Source organism: Furipterus horrens, unplaced genomic scaffold (genome assembly GCF_987537825.1).
Source record: "Furipterus horrens unplaced genomic scaffold, mFurHor1.1.pri manual_scaffold_6, whole genome shotgun sequence".
In the NCBI taxonomy this organism is placed as follows: Eukaryota; Metazoa; Chordata; class Mammalia; order Chiroptera; family Furipteridae; genus Furipterus; species Furipterus horrens.
The window spans coordinates 176,132,355-176,154,709 of NW_028327176.1; the positions used below are offsets into that span (position 1 = coordinate 176,132,355).

Genomic DNA, 22,355 nt, shown 5'->3' on the forward strand with positions numbered 1-22,355 from the left:
ACACATAATCCCAGAGAAACCAGTGGAGACAGAAAGGTACAAATATGTGACACCCATTCATTCCCAGAGGATCAGGACAAGCCTAAGGAATTTTCTTGCAAAATTTATTCTTGTCAGGCATTTAAAGTCAGTGCCAGTACAAGTTTAGTCTTGAGTTCCCACTTGTACCATATATAAATTTTTAATTTTCAATTTTTGTTTTCTATTTTCTAATAACAACATAGGCATCATTTAAAAAATCACTTAAAAAGAAATAGTGAAAATCTCTACCTTATCCCTCAGAGAAAACCACTGATCACATTTGGTGTATATATTTCCAGTTTTTTTACTATGTTTATGCAAACATATATCAAAATGTACTATCAAAAAATACATGGTACTGTCTGTGTGTGTGCATGTGAATGTGTGTGACTTGCATTTGCTTTCTTTTAAAAATATTAATTAATTAATTAACTTTTAACAAGGTTACTTTATTTTATTTTATTTATCTGTTATTAGAGAGAGGGGAAAGGAGAAAGAGAGGGAGAGAAACATCACTGTGCAGTTGCCTCTCACGCACCCCCAACTGGGGATCTGGTGTGCAACCTAGTCATGTGCCTTGACTGGGAATCGAACCAGTGACACTTGGTTCACAGGCCGATGCTCAATCCACTGAGCCACAGCAGCCAGGGCTGCATTTGCTTCCTTACTTAGCAATATACATTGGGCATCTTTCTCTATCAATACACACAGTCATTCCATTCCTTTTAATATACATAGTACGCCACTCCATTCTATAGAGGAATCATAATTCATTTAACCAGTTCTTCAATCATGGACATTTGCATCACTTTTATGTTTGTGCTGAAGATAACATTATCATACATAAATTTCCAGAAATTACTAGGATAAAATATTATTCTAATTTATACTTTTACCAATAATATATTTACCTATTTACTTACTGTCATAGTTAACACTGTAAAGTTTTAATCCTTTTTATTATTTGCAGTCTAAATGAAATTTACTTCTATATACTTACAAGTGAGTTTGAGAATCTTTTAAGAAATATGTTCAATGGTCATCCATACTTCTTTCATTAATCTTATGTTCATATTTTTAACATATTTCCTGTAGGAGTGTTTTACTTTATTTCACAGATTTGTAAGAGAGAAAATGTTATCAGTTTTTCCCCCTCTTTGTTACAGGAGTTATCTAGAAAAATATTTTTATTTGCAGGTGATATTAAACATTAACTCTTTTGGCTGTTAATGTCACATTTATTGCATTGACGAAAATGTATTTCTTGTACACATTAACTTTCAAGTAATGAACTTTTACTTTATACAAGTAGCATATGAATGCATATTTATTGTGACAGAGTAAAGCAATTTTCTCTAGTCCATCTCTCATGGCATCCCTAGTTATTGGTTTGTTGTTTATTCTTTCAACCTACTTATTTACTTGCACACTATCACTAGTGACTAGTTCCATACTGTACTCATTGTATGGGAGCTTTTCTTCCACAGTACTTCTACTTTATGGGGATCCATGACATCCTTTGGGAACTTCTCACTGAGGACTTATATAGATATTTCAGGGCCTGGGGATCTTAAGCTCTTGACAGATTAGAATCAAGATTCCTAGAATGAGATTTTTTTTTCCATAAAGCAGAGGGCAGGAAATCACTGACACATCTATGCATAAGGACTTGGAATTCTTCACCCTGCAAATGGGGTTTGAGAACTAAACCAAGCTATCTGTCTTAGGTCAAGGACAAAATACATTCACATAGGTTCAGAGGCCCAGAGTCATAAAATCCAGCATAAATTCCTTTTGAACTGCTGAATCTCAGAGATCAGAGCAAAGGCAACATGAAACTGCTCAATAATTAAGCTCCAGAGCATGTGATGAACTCTTTAAAGTATGATGTAGCTAATTGTCATGAAGACAAACCATGGACTCATTAAGTAGAAAAATTAATTTCTAAGGAAGTAAAAATATTAGACTTATTGGAAAAGGATGTGAATAATAAAATGTTTAAATCATTCAAAAACTAAAGTATTTGGTTCACAAAAGGAAAGCAATGACTGGGAATCCAAAACAAGTCACTATAGGACAGAACCTAATTGAAATTCTAAAAGGGAAAAATACATGGCTGGTGAAATAAGAAAAACTCAATATAAGAGTTAATAATAGATTATATACAACATAAAAGTAAACCAGTGTATTGGAAGACAGATTTGAGGAGATAATTATGAATTGAACACAGAGGAATAAAGAGATAGAAAATATGACTAAATTTAGGAGACCTGGAGGAATGATGGAAGAGTTTTATTACAGGAGTTTTTAAAGAAGAGAATAAAGGAGAAAAAATATGCAACAGGTTATACAAACAGTACCTGGGAAGGTTCTATAACTGAGTAAATATTGAAAATGCACAAGCATGTAAAATAATCCATATCTAGATATATTATATCATGCATAACATCAGTTATTTATTTAAAATACCTGCAAGCTACCAAGGAGAATGTATAGATTGTCCTAAAGCAATGAGAAGTAGACTGACAACAGAATTCTCATTGGCATCAATTACTTTTAAAAGACAATGATAAACTATATTTCAAATACCATAGGAGATAGATTTTCTCAGAGAAGCAAATATTGAAGGAATTTGTTCTCAAAGCCAGTAGATCTGCTTTGCAAGAAAACATCAAAGTTTTTCAGAGAAAAGGAAAATAACATGCCAGAAACTAGAATCTACAGAAAAAAAGATAAGTATAACAATCCCTAATATATTTGCACCTAATACCAGAGCATCAAAATACAGAAATCAAAAACTTTCAGAATAAAAAAGAAAAATAGACAAATTCACTATTATAGTTGGTACATTCAACACCCCTCCATCATTAATGACAGACCTAGCATGCAGGAAATCAGTAACAACATACTTAAACTGAAGTGCTCTATCAATCAACTAGACCTAATTGGTATTTATAGAATAGTGCATCTAACAACAAGAGAAAGTGTACTTACGGAACCTTAACCAAGATATAGCACATCCTGGGCCATCAAAATGCCTTAACATAATTTAAAAAATAGAAACCATACAACATATGCTCTCAGACAACAATGAAATTAAATTAGAAATAAATACCAGAAGATAGCTGGAAAAATCCCCAAATATTTGATGATTAAACAATACACTTCAAAGTAACAAGTTGGTCAAAGAAGTCTTGAGAGAAATTTTAAAATATTTTGATCTAAATAAAGATGAAAATGCAGCTTATCAAAATTTTAAGATGCAATGAAAACCATGACCAGGGGTAAATTTTAGCACTAAATGCATATATTAAGAGAACAAGGAGATGTAAATTTAGTAATCTAAGTTTTCACCTAAAGAAACTGGAAAAAAGAGCACATTAAATACTGAGTAAGCAAGGGGAAAAATTAGGACAGAAATGAATGAAATTGAAAAGAGAAAAAAATAGAGAAAATCGATGAAAACCGAAGCTGGTTCTTTAAGAACAATAAAATTGGTAACCTTCTAGTGAGGTTAGTCAAGAAAAAAGAGGAAAGACAGACTTTACTAATATCAGAAATGAAAGAGGAGCCATTGCTGCTGGTCCCATGAACATTAAAGAATAATGAAATATTATAAACAACTCTATAATCACAAATTTGATAACCTAGGTGGAATGAACTAATTTCTTGAAGACACAACCTGCCAAAATTTATATAAGAAGAAACAGATAATTTGAATAGGTCTATATCTATTAAAAAATTCAATCAATAATTAATAACCCTCCAAAAGAGAAAGAATCAAGCCAGGTCAAGTAGGTACACTGGTGAATTCTATGAAATACTGAAGGAAGAAAGGACATCAATTCTCTTCAATCTCTTATAAATAATAGAAGCAGAGGGAATACTTCCTAACTCATTCTATGAGGCCAGCATTACCCTAATATCAAAATCAGACCAAGAAATAATAAGGAAGAAAAACTACAGACTACTATCTCTCATAAACACAGATGCAAAAATCTTCAAAAAATGTTAGTAAATGGAATCCAACAATATATTAAAAAATTATACAACATGATCAAGTGAGATTTGTTCTAGTTGTGCAAGTTTTGCCCAACATTAAAAAAATAATTAATGTACTCTGTCACATAAACCAGCTAAAGAGTAGAAGTCATATGATTATATCAATGAATGCAGGAAAAAGCATTTGACAAAAATCCAATACCCATTCATTATACTCTTAGCAAAGCAGGAATACAGGAAATCTTCCTCAACTTCATAAAGAACATCTTTTAAAAACCTATAGTTAATATAATATTTAATCATGAGAAACTAGATTCTTTTTCTCCAAGAATGAGAACAGGATGAGAATATTCCCTCTAACCATTCTTATTCATTATTGTAATTAAAGTAGTAGGGATTGCAATGAGACAAGAAAAAGTTAAATAAAAGGTATACATATCAAAAAGGAACAAATTAAGCTGCTTTTGTTCACAGATGACATGATTTCATATGTAGAAAGAAAAATAAAACAACCTAAAATATTCCTGGAAGTAATAAATGATTAAAACAAGTTTCCAGGATAGAAGATTAATATGCAAAGGTCCACTGTTTTTCTATATAACAACAATGAACAGTTGGAATTTGAAAATAAAAACAAAACATAATTTATATTAGTACCAAAGAACTAAAATACTTGGGTATAAATCTAATAAAATATGTACAAAGTGTGTATGAGAAAAACTATAAAAGTTTGATGAAGGAAATCAAAGGAGATCTAAATAAATGGATATTACATGCTATAGATAGGAAGACTAAGTATTAACATGTCAGTTCTTCCCAATGTAAGCCTAGTCAAATAGCAATAAGTTATTCTGTAAAGCTATTTCAAAAGTGTACATGGAAAGTCAGAAGACCTAGAATATCCATAACAAAGTTGGAGGACTGACACTACCTGATTTCAAGGCTTGCTATAAAGCCACAGTCATCAAAACAGAGTGGTGTTGGAGGAAGAAATACAGATAGATCAATGGAACAGCTTAGAGAGCCCAGATATAAACCCACACAAATATAGTCAGCTGATCTTTGACAAAGGAGCAAAGGCAGTTCAACAGAGAAAGGATAGTCTTTGACAAATGATGCTGGAAAAACTGGATGCCCATATAGGGTAAAGGGGGGCCTAAAACGAGACATTACACTTTCACACACACACAAAAATCACTTAAAATGGATCACAGACCTAGTCACAAAGTACAAAACTGAAACTTCCGAAGATTACATATGAGAAAATTAAGGTGATTTGGTTTAGGAATGCGACTTTAGATACACCAAAGGTATGATCTATGAAAGAAAGAATTGACAAGCTAGACTCATTACATTTTAAAACTTCTTCTCTGCAGAAGACACTGTTAAAAGAATGCAAAGGCAAACCATAAACTAAAAGTGTACCTGACAAAAGACTTGAATGGAAAATATACAAAGAACTCTTAAAAATAGTAGGAAAATGATTCAGTTTAAAATAGGCACAAGATCTTTACAAACACCTCACCAAAAATATATATACAGATGGCAAATAAGCATATAAGTTGCTCAACATCATATGTTATTAGGGAATTTCAGATTAAAACGTGAATGAAATACCACTACATTGTTACAATGGATAAAATCTGAAACTCTGACAATACCAAATGCTGACAAGGATGTAGAACAACAGGAATCCTTGTTATTGCTTATGGGACCACAAAATGGGACAACCACTTTGGAATATAGTTTGGCAGTTTTTTACAGAGCTAAACATAGTCTTAGCATATAATCCAATAATTGTGCTCCTTGGAATTTGCCCAAATGAGTTGAAAACTTGTGTCCACAAAAATCAACACACAAATGTTTATAGTAACTTTATTCATACCTGCTAAAACTTGGAAGCAACCAAGATGTTCTTAAGTAAATGGATAAATAAATGGTGGGACATCCACACATGAAATATTATTTTAAAATGGAACAAAGTTGCCAAGCCACAAAGAGACATGGAGGAAGCTTAAATGCATATTGCTAAGTGAAAGAAGCCAGTATGGAAGGCTAAGTACTATATGATTCCAACAACATGAAGTTCTACAAAAGGCAATGCTATAAAACAGTAAAAAGATAACTAGTTTTCAGAGGCTCCAAAAGGAAGTGAGAAATGAGAAGGTGGAGCATGGGGCATTTTTAGGGCTTTAGTAAACCGATTCTTTATGATACTCTAAGGCAGGACACAAGACATCATACGTTTTTCAAAACCCATGGAACTATACGACACAAAAAGAGTGAACCCTAGTATAACTATAATAATAATGGTCTATACTGTAACAAATACAAAATATTAATAATAAAGGAAACTGTATGTGGCGGGAGAGAGGGAATATATGGGAGGTCTCTGTGCTTTCTGCTCATGTTTTTTGTAAACCTAAAATTACTCTACAAAATAAAATTACTAATTTAAACACAATAAAAAGAAAAGAAAAGAATGATCCTAGGGAAAGTTGTAGATCCAGCTCTTATACTAACTAACAGTGTGACTTCAAGCAAGTTATTTAACTTGTCTGAGCCCCAGTCCCATCATCTATAAAAGGAAGAGCTTGCACTAAGTGATCACTAAGTTTTCCTCCAAGTAGATGAGCCTATCATTCTGTGATTGTCAATATAAAGATGTCTGGCCTCCAATATATATTCGGTCGGTCGGCAGCCGTCCGTCTCGAGAGACGATGGTGTAGCTCCTTAAGAGTCTATCTGCACCGCCGAGAATGGCTGTGCAGTCCGACTCGGGAGTGACACGGTATCTGTCTCCTCCCGTGTTGAATTGACATCTTGCGATGACGCTGGAGTGTCCTCTCCAGTGAAGCTGAAGCTACAGAGCCTGGGCAGGGTGATATGGAGGGTCTGCTGTTGCCCACGCAGCAGACCCCCTCTCTCTTCGCAGCTGAAGGATCCAAGGGAAAGACGGAGTCAATACAGCTTGGCTTCAGGTGCGCCGCAGGAGTTGCCGGTGTTGACTACAACGTCAAACCGCCTTAGGGACTCCGGCTCCAGATTTTCTGTCGAGGTTTACTCCCTTAGCCTTTCCCCTGAAGAGGTATGCCGCAAGGCAGCGGAGGTTTTTTGGAGTCAGAGTTTTCCTTCTCTGATGTGCCCTGACTGGAAGATCGAACCAGCGACACTTAGCTCGCAGGCCGACGCTCAATCCACTGAGCCAAACCAGCCAGGGTTCAATATATATTAAGGTGGAAGAAAAGAGTACTATTTTGAAAGAAAATAATTCATCAATTTAAGCAATTCTGGAAAATAAATGAAACTGAATATAATTATTGACTAAATCTGGTGGTCAAGTGTAGTTTTTGTGACAGGAATAATGAAGAAATAGAACATAAATAGCATTGATGAAGCATTCATTTAAAGAAGCCAGAACTCAAGTTTTTAAAAGATAACTTCAGATGCCTCAGACACCATGAAATTAAATGACATGGTCAAATGATAACAAAAAGATCATCGATAATGGAAGTTTCATGAAAATTATTACACAATGATTTGTGGGTCTTGGCATTCTTATCTAAAATTTTCTTGTCCTTATGAATCAGACAATAATGTCTATAAAGACATTGAAATACAGATGTTGTTTCTGCCTGATACGGTATATTTCTGTCAGATATTAGTGTGGATGGAGTAAGCAGCTGTCTGTGAGTGGAGGTCAGGATTTTAACATACGAGAAAACACAGCCGAGATCACACAGCTCATCAGTAGCAGAAGAAGAGTTCGACCCTACAAAGTGTTTTGCACTGACTCGTAGCATCAGGCAGCATGATGTAATGAGTAAGAACCCAAAATACATGGTTTCATATTCAAGCTCTGCCATTTACCGATCTGTAACCTTGGCAGTTTAACTCATTTTCTCTATGCCTCTATTTTCTCTTATGTAAAATGGAGACAACAATAGTAACTGCCCTTGGTGAGGATGAGTTAATATTTATAAAATGCTCAGATCAGAACTTGGACCACAGTAAGTGTTATAGGAGTGCTTATTAAATTAAAAAATACATAAATATAAACCCTGGTCTCCTTAGTAGTGTTCCACTATCCTTTGACTGAGCATTTTTTAAAGCATGCCCGGAAATAAGCCCAAATATCTCCTTGTACCATCATTTAACTGCGTGTGAGAGAACATTTGACTACATTGCTTTAAACAAATAGGGGTTATTTTTCTCATATCACAAGAAGTCTGGAAGGAGACCATGGAAGGCACCGGTTCAGCTGGTGTTCTGATGTCAGGGCAAATATCTCTGAGATTCTCCGGTTCTTCTGCTCATCCTCACAAGATGGCTGCTGCAGCTCCAGCCATCACACACAGTGAAGCAGGGAAAACAGAGAGAGAGAGGAGGGCTGCTGCTCTTGTGAAGTACTTCTCAGAAGTCTTTCCAGAAGTTTCCAGCTTTACTCAGAACTGCGGCATGGCCCAGCCAGATCAGTGCAATCCCAGGTAAGTTTCCAAACATCCTTGTGGATCTGATATCTTTGTCTATGTTCAGTGTCAGCGATGTAAGCAATTCACCTGCTTTTTCTGACAGATGGATTTTTGAGAGGAATGGAGAGTGAAAGCTCAGCTCCTGGGGTCACGAGATGTCAGAGCTAACTTTGGCTTCAGCAGGCCTAGTTGGGACCAGGGTCTTCCCTCAAAACAAGGGAACAAAGAGCTCTCTCAGCCCTGAGTTGGCCAACTTCACAGATCATTTAAACTGGCTTTCGGCACTTGGCAGGACTGCCTGACACTGCCATCTCTCACGGAAAAGCACATGTCTCCTGAAAACAAAATAATGGCGTTTGGTTCAATTTTACTGAACTCTTCTTTTGAGCTGGATGTGTATTATACTAGTTTTAAAAAACAGACTTTTAGCTAGCTCTGAGGATAACTAACACCAAGAGCCAATAAGTGGATGCAGGCATTTTAGCTGTCCTTAATTCTGGGGAAAGTTGCTTAATATGGTAAGAAGTAGCAGCCCATCTCATCATCCTGGCATTCCGCATTTCTGTGCTACTACTGCAGAACCTACCAGTTCTCCCATAGTCTTGCCTTAGATGGACAAAGAGTCTGGTCCTAAGGGAATAGTTTGATTAGCTGCTTCACATAATCTCAGACTTTTGGGGAATACACTTCCCATGTTATCAAAGAGAGAGAATGCTCTCTGACACGTGTGTCCCCTATGGATTGGCTGGTTCCATGGGAAGAGCACCTCAGGGCACTCCCCTCTGAGAAGGTGATGGTGTTTGTGCCAGGGATGCTCACCTACTGCCCTATAAGGAGCCGATGCCATGATCGTCACTTAGCACAATGTAAAAGTGCTTCTTAGTTGACAAAGTATTTGCAAGTATAGGTATTATTAGAGAATTTCTACCAGGGATGGGCCTTCAAAGACGAGTCAGATTTTGAAAGATGGAGGTGATATGAATTATTAGTGTCCAGGGGGCATGAAAGAGTAAAAGTAAATGTTGAGTTTTGGAGGGTGGGAGAATAAGCATTCCTATGATAATGGAAATTCATAATTCTTGAAAAGGTGCAATAATGGAAGTTGAAACACTGGGTTAAGATCAGATAAACCATGGAAAATGTTGAGCACCATGCTAAGGAAGTGAGAATCACTGTTTTTTAGGAGTGATAAAATCTGACCTAAAATCTCAGGAAGATAATTCTAGTGGCAGTGTTAATGGTGACATGAAGACACAAGGATGAGGTGGGAAGAACAGTTACAGAGTTTAATCAATAAGACAACAACAGGAGAAAAAAAAAGAAAGCTCAGATTTGAGAAACGTTACAGAGAACAGATTACTGGAATTTGAATACTGATTGGATATTGTGATAGAAACTGTAAGTGATCTCTCCCAGTATCTTCCTCCCTTGCATTGGCTTCCTAGAGATGCCATTCACAAGGCACCACGCGTTGCATGGCTTAAACCATTTGTTGTCTCACAGAACTCCATACTCAAAATCAAGGAGTCAGCAGGGCTGGTTCCTTTTGAGGCCTGTGAGGGAGACTCTATTCCAGGCTTCTCCCCTAGCTTCTGGTGACAGTCTGCAATTCTTGGCATCTTTTGGCTTGTCATTAGCTCAACCTCTGTCTCTATCTTCAACATGGCACTCTCTCTGTGTGTCTTAGAAGTGTTACAGAAACAGGGGAGTCCAAAAACAAACCCCAGAGTTTGCGGCTGGGAGATAGGGAGCAGGAAGCAGCTTTCAGGATGCCCTTGCATGCCTGGAGCTAGTGGCTGGAAACGTTGCAAAGATCCGCTTTACTTCTAAGACTCGGGAAGATGGGAGGGATCTTGGACTGTGGGCTGGTACGGAAGAAGCAAACCGAGCCTACGTAGGGTTCTGTGAATGGTCGGAACTGTTTGCAACACCCACTGCGTGATAGGACGCAGGGGGAAAGAGGAGGCAGGGAGGAAGAGAGAAGCAGCTGTGGACATTTTGGGCTGGCTCTGGCTCTAGGAGGCTCTCTCTCTCAGGCTCTCTCTGGCCCTCACGCCCTCACTCTCTGGCTCTTGTGGGCTCCCTCCATCTGGCTTGGAGAAGGGATCTCCAGGCTGCTTTAAGAAGAGGCTCTTGCCAGGCTGCTTTGAGAAGGAGAGGAGATCCATGCAGTTTGCAGGAAGAAGGCAGTTTACAAGGAGGCTGAGAATCCAGGAGGTCCTGCATTGAGAGCTGGAGGGCACCGCAGCACAGAAAGGACCTCCCCAATCAGAACTGAGTGATTGGCAGCTACTGGTAAAGCTGAACTGTGCCTAGGAAGTAGGGAAACAGTGTTTCTGACTTTCCTAAGACTGGCCAGGTCTGGGAGGGGGAGGCAGGACTATGTGTAAATAAACAATTCTTTTTCTTTTCACCAAACTCTGGTATTGAGAGTTATGATTCTGGCAGTGGGCAATCGGGCCCCTAACTAAACAGCCCATGGGTTCTGTTTCAATCGGAGCAGCCCAGGGTTCTGTTACAGAAGAATCTCAGTCGTCTTGGATTAGGGACCTACTCCATGTCCGTATAACATTGTATCTTAACTAATTATATCTGCAATGTCCCTACTTCCAATTAAGGCCACTTTCTGAGGAATTAGAATTTCAACATATCTTTGGGGGAACACAATTCAACCCATAACAACCCCCTTCCCTGAAAATGCAGCCCTCATTTGGGCTGAGCAGGTCCAGGACGGAGGCTGTTTTTTGGCCACGTGGAAGGATGCTGGCCAGTGAGGTGATGGTGGAATGGTTGTGTGGCAGATTCTTCTGCAAACTTTCCTTCAGAGACAGCGTACATGTGCCCTTTTGACCCATCTTAATGATTTCCTCCATCCTACTTCTAGGATTAAGATTGTCAGCTACAAACAAAGCGATCTTCACACTTAACCGATGATGATGACGAGTGAGTGACAGGGCATTTTGGACACCTCGGGTAAGGTGTTAACGTAGCCCTCTTTCAAAATGATAATCCAAAAGTTTCTACCTGAAGCTGACTGTAGCACACAAGTGACCTTTTTTTTTTTTTTTTTAATGGCTGACACAAATTTAAAAAATTAGAATTAAAATACATTTAGGTAGGACTAGTTTGTTGTAGGCCCAGCCACACCCATTTACCTTACTCCTGGCTTTACCTAGTTATAGTACATGCCTGTTCTCTGAAGGGTTTGCGTTTAAGACCTCTGAAACATCTTTGATTATCTGTTTAACATTTATTTGGAATAGAGGTTGAAGGCTGTGGGGAAGGCCCCCTGGTGGTGGTGGGCCACCCTTTCTTCACTACCCAGAGCAAGTGAGTTTTAGTACCAAACTCATAGATTCTACTTAGCTAAACAGAAACCCTGCAATTACCCTGACACCCACTGGGGAGAAGAAATTTAGCAATAGTTTGTGTTATTCTCCAGTATCTTAGGTCTCTCTTCACCGGTTAGCCCTTCCAGCAAAGCAGTTTATGAACACGTTTCTTCTATTTTAAAACACAGTCGCCTTCTTGAGAAGAATTTTGGTAAGGGGATTACCTTTAACTTGCTACATTTCCAAGGATATTTTAGCACCTTAAGATGGACACTTCCCAGGCCATCTTGCTCTGTCCGACATTTCAAACATAGCAGGGTGGTCTAGTTTCCTGAAACTGGGGATATTGCAAGGGGGGCAGTTTTTGAGGAGGAACTAACGAGCTCAATGAGTACATGTAGAAGTTGAATCACCAGTAAGCCATCCAGGTGGATTATTCAGAGCAGGAAGACCATATCCTACACTCTGGAGGCGTTGTCAAAGTGGATTTACACAGAGTCCTGCTGGATGTGCTGGGTTTGGATATGTGCCCACGGAGAGAGAGTTCAGGCTGGACAAACGGCATGGGCAAATGCACAGAAACATTTGGGGCAGTGGGAGGGTGTTTCAGATCTGTACCACCTCTAGACAGGACTCTCACCTGATCTCCACACTACTTTCTCTAAAGCTTTTCTGTGACTCTCCACAGAATCTTTGGTACTTAGAAATCTCCTCACTGAGTAGACTTCCCTATAGCAAATACAGCCCATTTATAAATCAGCAAAAACTGTCGCAATCAGCAACATGAGCACAACTGCCCATAGCTGCTGCTCATTGGCCTGTAAGTAACAGCCTCTTCCTGCTTAGTGGTAAAAATAAATAAAATAAAATAAAATAAATCTGACTAATTAAATGCACTGGTACTATGCTGCATACCTAAGTCAATTTTAAAAATCTGTAATGAGCATAAAAAAGAAGAGTAATTTTTACCCACTTCTTTCACTTACATCTTAATTTTTCCCAACTGCCTTCAATGGCAAAAGAGCTCTACTTGGCTGAATTCATATAAACATGTGTGTAATATACAGGTTGGGTTATAAAAGGGTGGTTTCTTAACTGGCGTTAAGCTACAAATAATCCTTAAAAGAGTGGTTTTCTCAGCTCAGAATGCAGACATTACAGTGTATTTGTAGCAATAAAAAGCTGGAATCAAGCTAAGTATCTAAAAACAGAAAAGTTTAAGCAAAATATATGTTCTTATTATGACATTTTATGTAATCATTTAACATAATTTTACAAAGAGTTTTAAATAGAGGACATTCTTATTAAATTTAAAGCAACAGAAATCTGTATGGTACAAATTCTTACCTAGTATGTCACAACAAATTAAGTAAACAGGGGTGGCCAAAGTAGGTTAATAATTATTATTATTATAATTAATAAATAAATATTAATTCAAGAATAAACTCTGTGTTTTGTATGTTCTTTTGCTCACCCCTGTATATTATAAAAAGACTTGCAGGTATATGCTGAAATGTTTGCAGTGTTTTCTCTGATTGGTGAGAGACTTTCCTATTTTAATATCATAAATATGCTACTTTTTTCATGAAGAAAAAATAATCAACTCAAAGCTGTATTTCTCTTTTTGTGTTGTGATACCAAAGGGACTTTTCCCATGCCCAAATCTCTCAAAGGAACACATCCCAACTTCTACCCTGTGGTGCAGACAAATGTGAAGGGGAAGAAAATGATTTGCTCAAATATATTGATATTGTTAGAAAATGCTTATCTAATGTAAACACAGAAAGGGAATGTATAAACATAGAATATTATAAAGATATATGTAAACAATTCTTCTTCCACATTTTTAAGCAAAGACCCATGACTATACGAAGTTGGCTTCTTGGAATACAACATAAGGGAGGCATAGGGGTCCCTGCCATTTCTAAAATAGTGAGGATTCTCATCACTAACATGTCAGGTACCCACCCCCTCAAAAAAACAAAAACAAAAAGCAACAACAAAAAGAGTATCAGTTTTTAGAATTACTCAAGGCAGTATACCTTCAGTCCATATAGAGACTAAGAGTAAGAGCTATTAACAATTAAAAACAAAAAACACAAAACACTAATGTAACTAGAAGCTAAAACAGGGTCTTGAAATCTTCTCTTGGGAAACATGTTTCCAGGAAATTCACCAGTATAAGGCTATTCTCCTCCATCCTCACTAATTCTGGGGTAGAATGAAAAAGATAAGTGACATGTAGATATTTCCTCTCATAATCTGTTCTTTAACTCAAATATGGAATCATCATGTAAATATTTATCACTGAATAATGTATTACAGTTAATAAAAAAAGGATAACTTTCTATGCAATGAAGTTTTAAAAGCAATATACCATCGTATTATTGGCCCATTTCTAGATTAATATTGTTTTCACTAAGAATACTTTTAAACATAATTAAGATTAGATAGTGTATACAAAGCAAAAAGAGCAACCTAGACATGTTAATGCATAATTATCAAGAAGTTCCCAAAATTGTGGACTGATATTCTCTGTAAAATATGAGTCAAGGTTTATGCAAATATTTTATTAACCCTTCCCCCCCACAAACTCACCATCTTACCATGGTTAGGCAATCACAAGATAACAAAGGCAACCCATCAGAACAGATTCAAAACACTTCTTTGAGTGCTATAGTTATTTATTTAAAAAGAAACTGACCACAGAATAAAATTTTAAGTGGCTTTGTGAAAATATTTTTATGTTTTGTAATAATGGGGATAGGGAGTCTTATTATTTTTCTAAATTGTAAGGTAGGAAGTCGTATCAAACTAAAAAATATCACATGAACTCATAAAATATTAACAAGGACTCAGCAAGACAAATCTTCCGATCTACTTTCCAATTTTGCAATCTTATAAACACTGAGCATACAGTTAAAAATAAATTAGACCCAACTTTTACATATCGAGAAAGCTACAAATCATCAATAATAAATAATTTTAGGGAATAATCTGGATTTTTTTTGTGTAACTGGGTTTCTTAATTTTGGTTTAGAGCTTGATTGGAAAACTTCAGGCAAACATTTGAGAGTTGCACTTTCACTCTGCTTTCCCCGCCCCCTCCTCCTTCCACAGTCTCTGACTCAGAGACTATTTGGAGAGGACACCTGTTTTAAATGAATCCACAGGAAATACCTATGCTGTCTTTTCATAATTTGCCCCTGCTTCTGGTTGGCTAAAATGTGATCATGTTGCCCACAAACTGATGAAACTCCAAATGTGACAACATTTACTGGAAGGCAAGGGGAGTGCAGTTTATATTTATTTTCCTTCCATTAAGCCCTGTATGTGTAGTGTAGGAAAAAATAAAGAAGTAAAAGGGCAAAACCAGTTTAACCCTGAAGATTAGTATTAAATTACATACACAGGTCTTACATCCAAACTCAGAATGATTTGTTTTTAGGCAGAAAGCAATCGTGTAGAACAGTTATCTGTTTCTTTATAATCTTTTATTTATAAACCTCTTTGTCCAAAGTTCACAGTCTGTCTTCTTATATATTAATAGGATATGTATAAACCTCCTGTGGAAAGAGCAGGGAAGTCTATCTGTTGGGATAGAATTTACAAGGGAAGCCCATAATGATGAACAGTAAGTATAGTCTAACACTAAAAACCACTTGGATCCAAATAAAGGAAGTCACTCTACCCGTGTTCAGCCTGACACCCCACGGGCTCCACAGCACCGAGCACCGAGAGGAACAACCCGGACATCCACTAGCTGGGGCACGGGTCGACACTTCGGTCCTTTCCTTCGAGCAGAGTTCCCGACCTCCCTCCCCGCCCCACTATTGTCACCCGCCCCGCCCCCAGAGGTCAGGGCGCGTTCCCTTTCCGAGGCCATCGGGGGCAACCCCTCCTCACCCGCCCCCGCCACTCCTGGGTCGCCTAGGGGGCGCCCCCGGCCGGGACTCCTGGGCCCTGAGATCGCTGGAACAGAATGACGGAGATGACGAAGGAGCTGACGCCACGCTGCCTGCCCGGCCACCAATAGCGCCCGCACAAGCCACCCCGCCCGCGCAGGTCGCCCGGGCACTCGCAGTCACCGGGCTCCAGCTGGGCGCGCCCCATTCAGCGCTGTCCCGCCCGGCAGTCCTCTGCGCCGACTTCCCACCGCGCGCGCACCCTGCGCTTCCAGCCCCCCCACCCCCCTTCCTCACCGCCCAGGCAGCCCAGGCCTCTGGCGAACATGGCGCTTGTTCCCTGTCAGGTGCTGCGGGTGGCGATCCTGCTGTCCTACTGCTCTATCCTGTGCAACTACAAGGCCATCGAAATGCCCTCGCACCAGACCTACGGAGGAAGCTGGAAATTCCTGACATTCATAGATCTGGTAAGGCCGTCACCTCCCTCCCCCCAACCCCCACCCCCCACCCCGTCCGCCCTGCACTTCAGCCTGAGTATATTTGTGGGCGCTCCAGCACCTGTGCGCACGCGCCGCTGGCATCCAGCCTTGTCCTCGTCTCTTCCCCAGTGATTGCATCTAAAGGCCTGTCTGCCGGCAGCCCTTCTGCACCACCCACGTTACCTGGTTGCTGTAGCTCAAGTGGAGGTGGGGTGCAGCCAGGCAGTGGGCTATTTGGAGGGGAACACAGACCTGCTTCTAAGAAGTGACATGGAAAGATGCTCAACTTAGTCAATGGATTGGACAACCCTGATCATGAGGGGCCTCTGACTAATTCACCCCCAAGGTGCTTTCCAGAGCACCCATCGTGGGATCAAGTTGCGGCAACTGTGGAAACGGTACTGTCGAATTACTCGGAGCTTCCTCTGCCAAGACCAAAGTCCTCCACACACAGAAGAGAAAGCGCCTAATAAAGTTGTCTTTTTGCCATCTGGTTATTTTTATTTTTTTGCCCAGCATCAGTCATTTCCTTACTACCTTTCACCCAGAAACATTAGGGAATAGGGATTTTCAAAATGCCTTTCCAGCGTGTGACCTTACACCCTGATTTCTTCTTTTTCCGTGTAAACACTGAATTAGTTTGCATAAGCAGCCCCTCTTTTGGCACAACATAACAGCCTTGGCAATTGCAGTTGTTTTTTGTTTGTTTCTTTGTTTTATAAACTATTGGCTTCTGGCACTATAAGGGCCAGAGAATCAGAACATGAACATAAGGCCCAAGGGTGGAACGTAAGAACTTCAGAATGAAAAGTGGCTAATTTACTCTGGATCCAAAAGATGATCAAGTCTGGGCAGAGGGTTCCAGCAAAAGCAACCACTGCTAAGGACTACAGAACCCATAGAACCAGTTCCTGGGAGGCCAGAACTGTCTGTCCAAAATTATATACCAGGCTGGCTACACAAGCAAGATTATCATCTCTGTTGACCCTCCATTTTGTTGAAGAGAACTTGATACTTGCTTTAAGGTATTTCCAAAGGCTTAGGATCCTTAAAAAAAATAAATAAAAAAGTCACAGAGTTTTTGTTTAGAAAAGTCACCTTATGTTTATGTCATATTAGATATGTTCAGAGAAGAATTTAAGTTCTTTTTTTCCTTAGACGTCTCCAAATTGTGCTCGTACCCTAGGGCACATGGTGTACCCAAGAATTTCAGTGTTTCAAGGTTTTCATTTTTCAAGTCTACTTCCGTGTCTTTTTTTGAAATATACCTCCCTCTGAATATGGATGATGCCTGCCAGTTCTTTTTCTTGTTCTCCATTCATCCAAGGGATGAGCAGTTGACAAAGCTCTGTGCTGTATTTATCTGTTTCTTTTAGCATTCAGAAGCTAAGATGATTGTCACCAGGACTGTCTTCATATTTGACTGAAAAACAAAGTCAGACTTATTTTGACAGGAAGGTGTATTGGCTTGATTGGCTTGTCAATGAGGATTGGCTCTGCCAATTATGATGTATAGCATGCAATTGCCATAGTTTGAATGAATGAAATCTACAGCTCTGAGGTTCTCATATATGTGTAGTAGAGTGTTAGAAATCATGTCCCTTCTTCAAGTGTTTAAACTTACATTAGAAATGTTTACATGTTATTTACAAATATGTGCCTAGGTTGTCATAATTCTTTTAGGGGCTATGCAAACAAAATTCCTCTTAGATCACCACAATATCCCCTTCCTCAATCAGATCTCACTGAGAGCTGGCCCACTGCCGTGTCACCAAGGAGCAGTGTTGAGCTAAAATACTGATGGAGACCACAGCAGGGCCATAGGAGCTATGAACAGTTCTCAGAAGCACCTTGGCCTTAGATATAGTGTGGAGAGGAGCAGAGGGGGATCAGCAGGTGAGAAAGATGGAAAGTGAAGGTGTTGGTTAAACCATGAGAGATCACTGCCTCTCATAGTGGCCTTGCTTACTGTGTGTTGAAAAACAAGACTCACACAAAACAATATATTTCTCATAACCTCTGTGTGACGAGAATCTGTAGTAGAGCCTGTTTGACTCTACTTAAACTGTCAAACACTCTATTTTAGCATTTGGTGACTGGACTTGTCTCGTAAATAACAATCATCAAAAATATACGGTGTCTATCAGAATTCAGGCATAAATTCAAATTTGAAACTTTTACTTTGTTTCATAGTTAGATTTAGTTTGTATGGGGCCTTCAACCAGTCAACCAGTCTTTGAAATTCCTTACTCTCTGAGGTTCTGATTGAGATATAATAATTCTCTTTAACCAAGAGTTCTTGTGAGAAATATATGTAGAATATATTCACAGGGGGACACTCATGCAAAGTGATATATAGATGTATCACTAATATATATAAATATACATATATACACACATACACGAGATCTGTCTGAAAGAAGTCCAACCATTGTTAATATAACGAGAATGGTTTGCGCAATATCAATGTGACCTGGCAGCCAAGGAGAGTGGACTGGAATGTGCATATATGAACAATGACAACGTCACGGTACTAGTCAGTGGGGGCAGTAGACCCAATCGGGTGAGCATGTATACTCTGACTATCGCATTCAAAATGAGCAAGTAGAGCAATGAATCGGCATCAGATTTTACATTAAGCTTGAACATTCCTCCATGGAAACGAATTGGATGATCCAGAAGGCTTTCGGGGATGATGCAATGAGTGCAGCACACATAAAAGTGTGCCACAGATGTGTGCTTTAAAGATGGTTGGGAATCTGTTAAAAGTGATCCACGTTCTGGGAGGCCTGCAACAAGCAGAACCCCTGAGAATGTTGAACATGCATGGGCTGCAATCAACAAAGATCAATGACTGACAGAGTGAGAACTAGAAGCTGATCCGGGGATTCCAAAAACTACTGTGTCCGAGAGCTTGATGCAGGATCTTGGCCTGAAACATGGCATGACAAAACTCATTCCCCGGCTTCTGCTACCAGAGCAGAAGAAACACCGTACTGTAGTTGCTAATGACTTGATTCAAGCCACTACCAATAAACCAGATTTCCTCAAGAAGGTCATAACTTTGAAGGGGACTGAGGCATCATTGTCCTATGGTCCTATGTACAGCGTTTCTTCTGTCTTCTATCTTCTTCAATGAGTTTCTATTTTTCCTATTACATGGCTGGATACATTGTAGACAGACTATATGGATTTATAGTCTTTAGGGCTTAAGCATTGTGTAGCTGTTAAAACAACCAACCTGTCAATTCTTAGGCATGGCATGAAAAAATTAGGCTACTATAATTTACCCATTTAACTTTTCATTTCTGTGTGTTTAAAAAAACTGAATAAACTTTTTTGCTTAGTGCCTTGGACAACTTTAACGATTCGAAGCTCATCAGAGCAATTCTGGAAGAGGGTTTAGCTTTTCAAAATTGTAAGGAGAAGGCCCTTTTTCTAGTCAATTTGGCTCACAGGGAGTCTGGACATTTATTCTGGTGGCCACAGTCTGGTTCCATGTTCCACAGCATCAGTTTACCAGAATGCAAGTTGGGAATCTCAGGCGATGTGTATCCAGGAGCAGATGGTTACATGACAGTGGCCATTCCAGCTCTAGCCATAGCTTTCTTTGAGTATGAGTCATCCCAGTAGAATCAAAGCACATGGTTTAAAATCGAAATGCAAGATATTGCTCTCAGTAATTTTATACTGTTATTCTCCTAGAGCTTCTTTTTCCAGCTTTGAAAAACTGAGAGAGAACTACAGTGCTTCAGGAAAATTGAAGTTAGTAAATGGAAATGAAATGCTGTGGTGTGGTAGGCAGAATAATGGGTCCCTAAAGATGTCCATGTCCCTGCAATCTATGAATATATTAGGTTACAAGGCAAAGGAGAGTTAAGGTTATTAATTAGCTGATGTTAAAATAGGGAGATTATCCTGGATTTTCCAGGTGGGCCCAAAGTAAATCACAGGAGTTCTTAAAAGTAGGGGAAGGCAGAAGAGGAGTCAGGTAGAAGAGGTTATTGCTGAAGAAAGTGACAGAGAGATGCAACATTGCTGGCTTTTAAGATGAAGGAAGGGGCCAAGAGCTAAGGAATGGAGGGAGTTATCTAGAAGCTGGAAAGGACAAGGAAATAAATTCTCCCCTGGAGCCTCCAGACCTGGGTTTTAACCTGGTGAGAACCATTTTGGACTTCTGCCCTCCAGAAATATAAAATGATAAATGTGTGTTGTTTAAGGCACTTAATGTATGGTAATTTGTTACTGCAGCAAAAGAAAGCTAGTATACATGGCTTTATATCCTCAGACCTAGAAAAAAAACATCTTAAATGTTGTTGTGCTTATGCAGTGACTCAGCTGGTTTCTTATGTATATTAGGTAATTGGTTAATTTGAGCTTTACCCAAAATACAGCTTTTAGCCTACTGCATCTATGAAGCTGTGCAGAGGAGACATACATGTAACAATAGGCAATATGAGAATCTACAAAAACTGAACAACAGTGGAAAAACCAGGTCTTTGTTTGACTGTGAAGTATTTTGGAGACTATCACTATGCAACATGCCATACCAGGAAGAAGAATACCCTTAACTAGAAATAAGCTTGAGAGAAAGAAAATCTAAACTGATTTCAAATACTTCCTTAACCAATATTACAGCTGATGAATTTTCTTCAAATGATACAGATTCATTCACTTATCACTAATGAAAGAATACCTACCCCTCTCAAGTTATGTAACAATACCCCCCAAAATTATTAAAATGAGAAATCAGAATAAAACCAGCATAAATAAGTTAAAAGAAAAAGGCAGACACATGTTGAGGCCTCAAACTAATGCTGGAGTATAATAATTATTTTTTAACATTTGAACAAATGGAAAGCTTTCTTAACAAACTTTCAGTGAGCCTTCTTTTCTTGCCCTAAGTCTCCCTAAGATATTTGAAATAATAGGGATTTTAAAAAGATATATCAATCAGAACTTTACTCAAATGTGTATAGTAGAATGCCTAACACATTAGCCAGAATCAACTGTTTTGAAAAACATGAACTGGACATTTGTTACTAAAAATTAAATTACTACTGACTTTGGATTTAGGACATTTGATTTTTAAAGATTAAGACAAAAATTTGATTATCCCATCTGCTCTGTCTGTGCTGCCACCATTTTGAGAGTTATCTCTTAGGGCTGCATTTCACCCGTTAGTTACTCTCTCTGTACTGACTTCATTTATGCATGTGCGGAAGATCGTTTGGGCCCTGCCTCCCGGAAGTGTGGTCTGGCAACCAGAGTATCCGTCTTACCTGGGAGCCTGTCAGAAAAATGGAGCCTCAGCTCCACCCCAGACCTTCTGAATCAGCATCTACACCTTAATAAGATCATCAGGTGGTTTGTCTGCACATTGTAATGTGACAAATGTTGCTCTAGGCCACATCGTTTCTGTTTTGTAATTTAACATGGAATAGCCTCAACATATTAATCCTGCCTACTATACTTAAAACATATTTAAACATGCCCTGGCAAGTGTGGCTCAGTTGGTTGGAGTGTCATCCTGTAAACCAAAAGGTTGCAGGTTCATCCCTGGTCAGGGCACATGCCTGGGTTGCAGGTTCGGTCCCCAGTCGGGGCATGTGTGGGAGACAGCCAATCAATGTTTCTTTCTTGTATCAATGTGTCTCTCTCTTTCTCTTCCTTTCCTTTCCCCTCTCTCTAAAAAATCAATAAGCCTGTCCTCAGGTAAGGATTAAAAAATATATATATTTAAACACATTTCAAAATATATTGAAGGTGACTTTTATGGTGACGTGGTTAAAAACATGTTGTTAAAAATGACAACTTTAAAATAAAAGGAAGAGAAAAATATGTGGTAGGCATTAGGTATAGATTATTTATTGCTGCTATGAAACAAATTTAGCTAATCTTCAGGGCAACCAAGGCGAAAAATAATACACATTTGATTGCATTGTCCCTAGTGTTGGCATAAAGGAAGCACAGCAATTTATCAGAAAAATACAGTTCTTTCCAGGCACCGACTTTTCAAGCTTATTTATCACTCAGATTGTCATATAAAGAACATTGGGCAGCATAGTAGATAATGCCTTTGATTGATTTTTAGCAGGATATATAGAAGTATTTATATAGTTGATGTTTCTTATATCATCATTT

The 22,355-nt window shown here is 38.7% G+C and overlaps 1 protein-coding gene across 2 annotated transcripts in view; it reads left to right on the forward strand.

The window, feature by feature from the left end:
• Positions 1 to 16,013: 16,013 nt before the first annotated feature.
• Positions 16,014 to 22,355, forward strand: part of AIG1 (androgen induced 1) — a 224,912-nt gene continuing 218,570 nt past the window's right edge. For both annotated transcript variants that reach the window (XM_090279925.1, XM_090279926.1), the window contains exon 1: positions 16,014 to 16,199. In XM_090279925.1, coding sequence (XP_090136051.1) covers positions 16,059 to 16,199 — 141 coding nt within the window. In that variant the 5' untranslated portion in view covers positions 16,014 to 16,058. The remainder of the gene's footprint in view (positions 16,200 to 22,355) is intronic.